The sequence below is a fragment of the Dipodomys merriami genome, unplaced genomic scaffold (assembly GCF_024711535.1).
Source record: "Dipodomys merriami isolate MVZ:Mamm:240054 unplaced genomic scaffold, mDipMer1.0.p SCAF_319, whole genome shotgun sequence".
Classification (NCBI taxonomy): Eukaryota; Metazoa; Chordata; class Mammalia; order Rodentia; family Heteromyidae; genus Dipodomys; species Dipodomys merriami.
This window is the reverse complement of record NW_027204704.1, coordinates 557,780-568,464: the sequence shown is the minus strand read 5'-3', so window position 1 is coordinate 568,464 and position 10,685 is coordinate 557,780. Positions and strand designations below refer to the sequence as shown.

At 38.6% G+C, this 10,685-nt stretch overlaps 1 protein-coding gene across 1 annotated transcript; it reads left to right on the top strand.

Annotated features, from left to right (window-relative positions):
• Positions 1-4,615: 4,615 nt before the first annotated feature.
• On the top strand, positions 4,616-10,685 carry LOC138841393 (zinc finger protein 717-like). Its single transcript, XM_070042061.1, has 3 exons — positions 4,616-4,672; positions 7,487-7,613; positions 9,574-10,685. The coding sequence occupies exons 1-3, from the start codon at positions 4,616-4,618 to the stop codon at positions 10,683-10,685; spliced, it is 1,296 nt and encodes a 431-aa protein (XP_069898162.1).

Sequence of the window (10,685 nt, the reverse complement as noted above, 5' to 3'; positions counted from 1 at the left end):
TAGCTCAAGTGGTAGAGCACTCACCTTGAGCTGAAGAGCTGAGGGAGAGCGCCCAGGCCCAGAGTTCAAGCCCCAGGGCCGACCAAAAAAAAAAAAAAAGAAGTTCAGTGACAGTGTCCATGCACTTAGTTCAAGCCCAGGGTTGGGACATAAAACACAAGAAATGTAAGCTGGGTGCTGGTGCTTCATGTCTGTAATCCTCCCTTTTCAATAGGCTGAAACTGAGGATTCTGGTTCAAAGTCAGACTGGCCAGCAACATGTGTGAGACACTTATCTCCAGTGACCACTAAAAATCCGGAAGTGTGTTGTGGCTCACATGGTAGAGCACTTGAGCTCAGTGATGATTCCCAGGCTCAGAGTACAAGTGCCATGACCGAACAACAAACAAAAAAAGGATAAAAGTATAAATGAATACATCAGAAATATAGGCTTGAAAAATGAAAACTACACTTCACAGGTAGTCTTGGAAGCACTCCAGTTTTTCCTGATCCTTTTCTCCTTGCCTCTTAGGAATTTACTTTTACAGAATGAAATTAGGTTTTCTTTATATTATTAGAGGTGCTTTTCAGTTGAAGTCTATAATCCAAATATGTACTTTGATTCCCAGTTTTCATGAGGAATAGTTCAGCTCCACAAAATTGACATGCAAAACCCTTACAATGGAGAAATAAAATCATGGAAGAAAGTTTCCAACCCAATCCTTCCCAATTATATTGTATGTAAAGGATCACCAAAAATCACATTAAACTTTAGCAGACAAGTATAGGATCTCTGATTATGAGAGAGACAGACAGACAGACAGACAGACAGACAGACAGACAGACAGAGAGAGAGAAAGACAGACAGAGAGAGAGAGAGAGAGAGAGACAGACAGTCAGACAGAGAGAGAGACAGACAGACAGAGAGAGAGACAGACAGTCAGAGAAAGAGAGAGAGAGAGAGAGAGAGAGAGAGAGAGAGAGAGAGAGAGAGAGAGAGACTTACAGACCTTGTGGTGCCTACAGGAGCAGGCAAAATGTGAGCAAAGGCTTCAGGGCTATTGACTCCCACCCTCAGGACTGCAAGTCCTTGCCCTTTATGGTTTGAGGAAGTGTGTGTTCTAGATGATTGGCCTGGGGCTTTAAGTGAAGGGAAGCTTTGGTAGAAAACATAGATTGAAATAGAATGAGGAAAGAAGTGTGCTGTTTGCACTTTTTGGCAGAGTGGGCTTAGACCAATATTACACAAGCATTTGAGAGACATAGCAGAATTGTGCCATCAGCCCACTCTCTGTCTCCTTAATTACCATCCCATTGGACCACAGAAGTCTTGCTTGTGCTCTGATGAGACTGCGGCAGGAGACAAAATATTTATTCCACAGCTTAATGGATAAGATTTGAGAAGACAAGTCTGAGGTACCCTAGATATGTAGCCTAAAGCTACTGAGAGGAACTTTAAGTTTCAGAGAGGAGGTAAGACTACTAAAGAGATTTTCACATGCAAAAATGAAAAGACAAAATCAGACTGGTTTGCAAGTGATTAAGCTTCACATCAACATAGACCTATCCTAAACTTCACTCTTCTACACACCTGCATTCATTCTGACCCCCAAATCACTCTCTTTGTAGGAAAATCAGGGTAATGTGCCATGTACTTCAGAATCCCTGTGAGGAAACTTTTCACTACTTACCTGAAGAAATAATTAAAGGACATGCAAATAGAGCACAGCAAATGCTCACAGATAGTGCACAAGCTCTGAGTTCAAGCCACTGGACCAATAACAAAAACAAAAATCATAACATCTTAAATAAAAAGCAAACTTCAGAAACAACCTAAAATTCCTTTTAATTTAATAGATAGAATAGGGTTTTTTCTGGAAAATTAATTGTTAGATTTTTGCGAAATCGAAATCAACACAAGGATTATGCTGCTTTTCCAGGTAATAATCTTCCTATTCTATGCCCTTGTATACATTACAGCAATGGGAAATGACCCGGTATAAGTGCAGTGTTTGTGAGTACCTTTGCAAGATGAAAGGGGAGGTATTAAAAAATTTAAGGCAAAACAGATATATAATTTACATTCAGCAGAACACAGGAATTGAATAAAAAGAAATGTATGAGCAACACAGTCACATAAACTCAATTTCATTATTAGAACTAAGAACCAAACAGTAAATGCATCCAGTTCTCCTCATATTGTGGCTGGTTTCTGGAAGGAAATAATGTTTTTCCAGTAAAATTCAGCTTAGTTCCCAAAGCTGGGAGAGAAAAGTCCCAATGCATTCTAGCACTCTTGTAACCTGGGTGGTGCTAAGCATTGTGGGAATTGTAGTCTCCAAGAAGGACATTTTCATTGAAAGTCCTGGGTTGTTTTTGTTTTTTGCAGGGCGGAGATCCTTTTGCGCATGCTTCTCCCCGCCCACCATGGGCATTTTAAATCGGTCTCTTCTGGATTCTTTCCCTTTGCCTTGCTGCTGGAAGTGCCCTGAAGTAAAGTTTGGACTTCCATAGGTGGCAGCCACGAGGCTGGCACCCAGCTCTGTGCAGTGGAGCTTGGGAGCTGTAACTTGAAGGAATCTCAGGCTTTGGAACTGATGTCAGGTAGGAACTGTGCGATTGCTGCGGGAGTCTCCCCTCCATGGATTTCTTTTCCTTTTTCTGTTTCTGTTTGGTCATTGGTGGGGCTTAAACTCTGGGCCTGCAAGCACCATTCCTGAGCTCCTCAGCTCAAAGGGAGAGCATTACACTTCAGTTAAAGTTCCTACTGCCCCCTCCACACTTTTCTCCAGTCTGGAGTTGATAATTTGCCTGATGTTCTGGATTTTGTTCTGGCATTGGGCTCTAGGCCCTGAGGTGCAAGAACCTAGTTCCCAAATATCTGAGAGCAAGCTGGGTGATTCTGCAGATGAGGAGAGCCCAAGAGCTGTGCATTTGTACTCCAAGACTAAGGGATTCTTCTATTAACCCATATGACTTTATTTGCTTTGCCTAGGTGTAAGAGGAGTAGAGGAAGAATTCTAGTGAAATTGTGAGGTGTGTGCCTGCCTTGAGTCCTCTTACATTGCAGTTGTATTTGGGGCTTCTGTGTTGTTTCTCCTAGAGATATTTTAATCTGTTTGGCTTGAGTTTTTAATCTACTGGCTTCAGTTCACACATGTTTGTACACGACCCTGTTTCTAGAGACAGTTGTACATGGGATATTGGAGTAGTGAGTGCTGGTCCTGTATTTTTAGGAATGAAGCCTAGCAATGTTTGAAGCAGAGCACTCTATGAATAGGAATCTCCTTCCTAAATGGACAGACCTTTTCAATTCTGAGAAGCCCTAAAGGAAAGAAGCAGAAAAGCACAGGAAGGGGAAGATTTTGCTAGCTTCCTTTGCCTTCTGCAAAAATTGTTGCTACTTCCCTGAGTGCCAGATTCCCGTGGTACTCTTTCCTACACCACTCTCAATCACTTTTTGTTGTTGCAAGATTTAAACTAATTTCTAGGAGTTGTGATGACCTGGATTGAGGAATAAACCAGAGCATAGTTATGAGAGGGTACCTGAGGCTGTGGTTTGGGATGGTGGGATAATTGTTATGACTGAAAGTATCTATTCATGTAGTAATCCCTAATCCTCTTTTTGCTAATTTATTCAGCCTGTTAACACTGTTATTTTTAGTATGTAATCATGCAAACTTACATTAATTGTGCCAACTATCGATTTGCTAATGCTAGTTAGTTGTGCCTAGTAGTACAGAAAGTGTTGTTCTGGAACATGTGGCCTAAAAAGAAAATTCACAGAAGAAAACTTGAGGTATTATGTCTGACTGAAGGTTTTATGCTTTGTAGGTGTTACTTATCTTCAGGTATGTCACGCCTAAATCGATTATTTTATGTTGTATCTTTAGGATGGCCAAGGTTCTTCGCATGACTCCTTAGGGAAATGAACCTTAGGGATTTCTCAAACCTGGGTTTTCCTCATCTTTACTCATGTCCCTTTGGCCAAAGCATTTTAAATGACAAATTGCTAATCATTGCATATGTGTGCAGTGGGTAGAGTGAAATGTGCTATTTGACACCCATTATTGAAATACTATAACATAAGAAATATATTCTGTATAAATTTTTCTCTCTAACTTTGGGTGAAAACTACTGAGGTACATCATACATGCTTTCCATGGTGTTTAAATATGTAAATATATAAGGAAGAACTCAAAATCCAATGGATTCCTAGATACTTTTGCATTAAAAAAGCAGTTCATACATCACAAAGTATATTCAGTGATCACTACTTTTAGTGGAAATATGATATATTTTTGCTTTCTATTATTCAATAATTTCATTGGGAACATTCATTTTTTTAAATATATTGTGTACATAAACCTATAAAATAGTTGGTTTAATAGTATCTATCTATCATGAAATGGGCTGGATTTGTGTTTATTGGATACTTTAATGCTCAGCTTGAGACATTAAATATTCTTCTCTTATAAGAAGGCTTTACATTTTCACAATAGAAAATAAATAAAAAATTTTTAAAAAGAAGGCTTTAAGGTTTTCCAGCCCATGTATCATGTTTGCAAGAGGAAATTCTGGGCCCCAAATCTCACAGATTCATTTCTGAATGCCCCATTTCCCTTATATCCCAGCCATGCTTCCAGAATCTTCTGCTCATTGTCAGCAGCAAGACAGAATGAATGGATCTCTGGTGAGTTGATTTTTTTTATTTTTCATTTGTTTTCTATTCCATTATATGAACCTAAAGGTGTCCAAGAATTAAAAACAATACCAACCACAGAATTCAGCCTCAGGAATATATTCATAAATCAGATAAAGATGGCTTGTAAATTAGCAGATAAAGATTGCTTCTAGGATTAGCAGATTAAATGGTGATATTGTTTCTAAGTTGAATTCAGATTGGCTTCAGAATGTCTAGGTTTCATCTTGTCATAAAATGTAGTCACACCTATTATGTGATGTAATGACACCAAGCAGGTTACTTCTCATGGAAGGTGAAGGATAGGTTGCCACCAGATCACATTCTCATGAGTAAAATTAAACTATCTCAATGAAATTTTCCTGGAATTCCTGAAATAGTGTGGTCAAACACACCTTCGTGTGTTCTTAAGGAATGATTAACCTATATGTACTTAAATTACTCTCCATATATAGTTCTTGGACTACTTCATGGTCTTGGTCTTACTTGAAACTTTGCCTGTATTTGTTGCTAAGCTGTATGATCTTTCTACAAATTCCTCTTTGTTTTCTAAAGTATTCTCACAAGATTTCTTTTCTCTATTTTCTCTCTGTATTTTTGATTTTCTACTTACTAGTGTTGGTTATTTTTCTCTTTCTCTCTCTTTGTATCTATCTTTCTATTATTTTTTCTTTTTTCATTCCCTCTTTCCTCCATATGTGTCTCAGTTGTTTCTTTTCTTCAAATGATCTATCTGGAACAATATTTTCTTAGTGATCAGCTTTATGTTGCTGACATGGCTCTTGGGATTGATATTTTTTTATCCACTGTATAGGAAAATTGTTGCCTAGAGAGTTCTTCAGGATTCCAGAAACAAAGAAAATTAGAGAAACAAAAAAACAAAAAACATAAACAGATAGACTTAGGGGAAACCAGGGTTCCAAAGGCTCTCTGGCACTTTGTCACCGGTTGCCAGCAAGCAAGCATAGTTCCTTGAGGGCACCTAGGGAAGATTACCATTGATAACATGCAAAAATGAAGTATCTATATTAATAGTACAATCAGAGCCACAATAGGTTGTGAGGAAAACACGTTTCCTTATTCTCCAGAGACAGAAGACTGTTGCCCAGAGAAAATGCAGACATGGAGTTCCTCTTACCTAGCCTTCAAGGTCAACAGCAGCTCAGTTTCAGATGCTATCTTTCCAACAGTAAGGAAAAGGCCTGCACTCCAGTCTCTTAACCCTCTCCAGAATTCTCTTTTAAGCCTTCTGCGGCCAGCTCTCAGTGCTCTCAGTGCTGTCCAGCTGGAATTCCAACCTCTCAAAACTTTACCCATTCAGCTCAACTTCAGAGTTCCCTACAGAAAAGTACTTTCTTCTACCAATTGATAAACTACAAGAAAATCTGTTTTCTGCAGATTTTGTGTTGGTCTAACTTCATTTGATGTGGTATTCAGTTTTGTTTTTCCTTCCAACTACTGTTGAATATTTTAATTCACAGCCAGTATAAGATTGGAACTAGTGTTGAAAAAAAATACAGTGACGAGATGTTCTCTATTAGAAATATCTCTTGTCGCAAAATCTCACAGATGTTTGCTCACTAATTGATTTTAATCTCTGAGGTATTTCACTATTAGGTAACACAAGTGAAAATATATCCTTAGAGATCTACTGAAGAAAGGACTCAGGAATATGTGACCCATTTGAGCATTTGGTTATATTTATCATTTTTGTCATCTTGAGTGTTCCTTGAGACTCTCGATATTTGCCTTCACCTCCCATGAAGGCCTATTAAAATGAAAACCTTGTCAAGTAATATTTCCCCCCCACCTATATTTTATATTGTAGAATGTAGGCAAAGTTTACCAAATTTCATGGTAGTAGTTCTTTTTTACATAGGAAGGAAGTATCAGTGTATCTATGACCACATTTCAATATTTAGTATTTAAACCAAACATGGTAAAGCACGGATATTTTTATGTGCGAACTCAATTAAATCTTATAAGGGCCTAATCAATCATTAGTTACTTTCTGGAGTACTGTTACTGTATTATTTAATATTCATGAGGACACTGCTTTTCATAGATCTAGCAATGTTCTATGTTCTGTATTCCATGTGATCTCCTGAATGTGTGCTGCTTACTTTTTGAGTACTTGTTAATAGAAGGTCTAAATAGGATTTATGGTGAAGCAGTATGTGTAAATGCAGGAAAAATATTGGTTTAATTCATTTTTACCCTGGTATGTACTGAAATTTTATCAGAAATGATAATATAATTTTTCAGACACCTCCTGAGACTTAATGTTATCATGCCAGATTATTGTCTCCTTAGAGTTTTTATCTTGTCTCTATTGCTAGCAGCAGAAATGTGTTTGCATGCATTATGGAAACTGTAATGTTTTATTGGTCTTGGGGCTTGAATTCTGGGCCTGGCTGTTTTCCCTCAGCTCTTCAGGTTAAGGTGAGTGCTACCACTTGAGTGACAGTGCTACTTTCATTTTCTGGTGGTTTATTGGAGATAAGTGTCTCATGGACTTTCTTGCCTGGGCTTGCCTTGAGCCTTGATCCTCAAACCTCACCCTCCTGAATAGCTAGGATTACAGGCATAAGCTACCAGCGCCCTGCAAATCTGTGTGTTTTAATGACCAGGTTTATGTATTGTCAAATATTTCTAGTTTGGTTTTGAATTCTCCCAGTGAATAAATAACAAAGCTAGCTGCAAACATTTTATGTAAGACCAAAGCATACATGCAGCATAATGATATTCCAGGTTGGAATTCTTATAACCCAGGTCTAATTTCTTGATGGAAATGTTCCATTTCAGAAGCTGATGTCATTTGATGATGTGGCTGTGGACTTCACCTGGAAGGAGTGGCAGGATCTGGATCCTGGTCAGAGGACCCTTCATAGAGATGTAATGCTGGAGACCTATAGCAACCTCATGTCCTTGGGTGAGCAAAGGTTATTTTCCCTTGGAATATCAAGTGCATTTATTTTAGTAGACATTAGAATATTTATGTTATTTAGGGAGAAGATTCCAGTCCATTCCCAGGTAAAAAACTGCTAGTATGAAAGCAAGTCAAATTTGAGTCTGAGAGCTTGGTGTTGTTGGTCTTTCACACTAGTGCTTGAGCCACAATTCTATTTTGGCTTTTGTTTTGGGGTATATTCTGTGTTTCTGTGCCCAGGTGGGTTTCAAGCCTGCCTCTTCTGATCTCACCTCCTAAATGTAGGGTTACAGGTGTAGGCCTTTGGACCATTACATTAAAAAAAAAAAAAAAAGGCTTCCAAGCCATGGGAAGTGTCATTTTTTTCTAAGGGAAACTTCGACTTCATTATATGTAACACAAGAGCTAATTTTATTCTCGTTGTTTAAGAAGGCAAATCAGTAGTTGGACAAAAGTTCTAAGCTGTGATCCACTAATAGGAGACTGACTTGCCAGACTTGGGTAATTATTATAGGTGGATCTACAGTCTAGAATAGAACATACATTATTACTGACAGTATGCTCTGTAAATCAGTGGGTGAAAATGTGTATTTGTAAGCCAAACCAGATACAGTTTAGTGCTTCAAGCTACAAATCCTATATACTCCAGAGGCTGACACCTGAAGGTTTTAGTTTGAAACCAGCAGCTGTAGAAAAATGACCACGAGACTCTTATCTCCAATTAACCATTCAAAAACTAGAAATGTAGAAAAGACTCAAACTAGTAGAATGCTAGATTTTAGCAAAAGAGCTGAATTCAAGCCACACAGTTGGCAAAATAAACCCAAAGCTCGATGCTACTCCACCATGGAGCTGTTAATAATTGAGGAACCATGGGCTGGGAAGGTGGTTCAGTGGTAGAGGAATTTCCTTCCATGCATGAGGCCCTGTGTTTGATTCCTCATTACCCCATAAGCAAAAAAAAAAAAAAAAGCCAGAATTGGGGTTGTGGCTCATGTGATAGATACAGTGCTAGCCTTGAGCAGAAGATCAGCTGGACAGCACCCAGGCCCAGAATTCAGACCCCACAACTGGACTCGCACCCCACAAAAAACTATTGAGAAACCAGATTTAGGAGCAACCTTGTGAACAGGATGACTTCCACCTTACATTAATGATGACCCAGCAAGAGCAATAGTTCTCCACTATTTCTTAATCACAGGGCACTGTGTTCCTAAACCTGAATTGATTGTCAAGCTGGAGCAAGGTGCAGATCCATGGATAAGAGAAGCCTCAGACAAGAATTTTACAGGTGAGTTAAAGCATCTTGAATGGTGATGATGGGTCCAGAACCCAGTTGGTCTGTTTATCTTGAGCTGTACAGAGCAATAGTATTCCTAGTGCCCCTGAATCATGTATGGCAGAGAACTAGGTGATCCTTTGTCTCAAGGAATTGTCAATCCAGAATTCTCGAGGAGACAAACTGGATTTTGTGTGCCAGTGTAGTTAATGTTAGCAATTCTCTTTTTCTGTAGAGATGTCATTCTTTAAGAGAAAAAGACAATAGGAAATGTACAAAAGGAGATCTCATTTTCTTTTAAACTAGTATTATGCACGTAGGAGGTAAATAGGAGAATGATAATGCTGCTGTTCTCTGATAAGGACAATATCTTATGAGTTGTGCTGGGCATAGAGTGAGATTCAGAATGGAAGCATTAAGAGTATGTTGATGAATAATTTCAGTAAATATTTCCTAGAAAAAAATAGAAAAATCTGAAATACAGAAAAACATTATATTCCATTATAAAATGTCAGTACTATATTCATAGTTAGTACATTGCAGTGAAAAGTTTATATTCTGCATAAAACAATGCTTTCATATTTGAAAATCTTGTAACAGTTAAAATGTGATAAAATACCTTTACAGTAAGGAATTTATGGATCTCATTTATGTTTTTGTCTATTTTTTTGTTATGCATTTTAGGTATCCAAGAAATGGAGGATGTGATTAGCACCTGTCAGGAAAGTCACAATAAATATTTCTCTGACATAGCAGTCATGAATAGTAACCCAGGGGAGGAAAAAGTGAGACTTATAAGAAGTTTTAATTTGAGCTCAAAACAGAAGTCAGAACTGATTAAGCATAATGGGAACTCCTTAGGCATGAGGACAGAAAAGGTCACTGGGTGTCAGAGTATGGGTGATTTCAGTGAGCCTGGTAAGATGTGTGCTGTATATACTCCTCGTGTGTCTTCTGTAGTTGAAGAATATAAACAATGTAAAAAGTCTTTCACTGAGAAGACACACTCTATTGTTCCTCAGAGAACACACACAGGAACGGAACCTTATGAATGTAACGTGTGTGGAAAGTCTTTCGCCAAGAAGGCATACCTTACTATCCACCAGAGAACACACACAAAAGAGAAACCTTTTGAATGTAACATTTGTAGAAAGTCTTTTACCTGCAAGGCATATCTCACTGACCACCAGAGAACACACACAGGAAAGAAACCTTATGAATGTGACATGTGTGGAAAGTCTTTCACCAAGAAGTCAAACCTTACTGTCCACCAGAGAACCCACACAGGAACTAAACCTTATGAATGTAACATGTGTGAAAAATCTTTCACCCAGAAGTCAACTCTCACTGTCCATCAGAGAACACACACAGGAAAGAAACCTTATGAATGTAACATGTGTGGAAAGTCTTTCACCCAGAAGTCACCGCTTACTGTCCACCAGAGAAGACATACAGGCGAGAAACCATATGAATGTAACATGTGTGAAAAGACTTTCACCCGGAAGTCAGAGCTTACTGTCCACCAGAGAACACACACAGGAAAGAAACCTTATGAATGTAACATGTGTGGTAAGTCTTTCACCGAGAAGACAAACCTTACTGTCCACCAGAGAACACACACAGGAAAGAAACCTTATGAATGTAACGTGTGTGGAAAGTCTTTCACCCAGAAGTCAAACCTTACTGTCCACCAGAGAACACACACAGGAAAGAAACCTTATGAATGTAATGTGTGTGGAAAGTCTTTTACCCAAAAGATACACTTTACTGTCCACCGGAGAAACACACACAGGTGA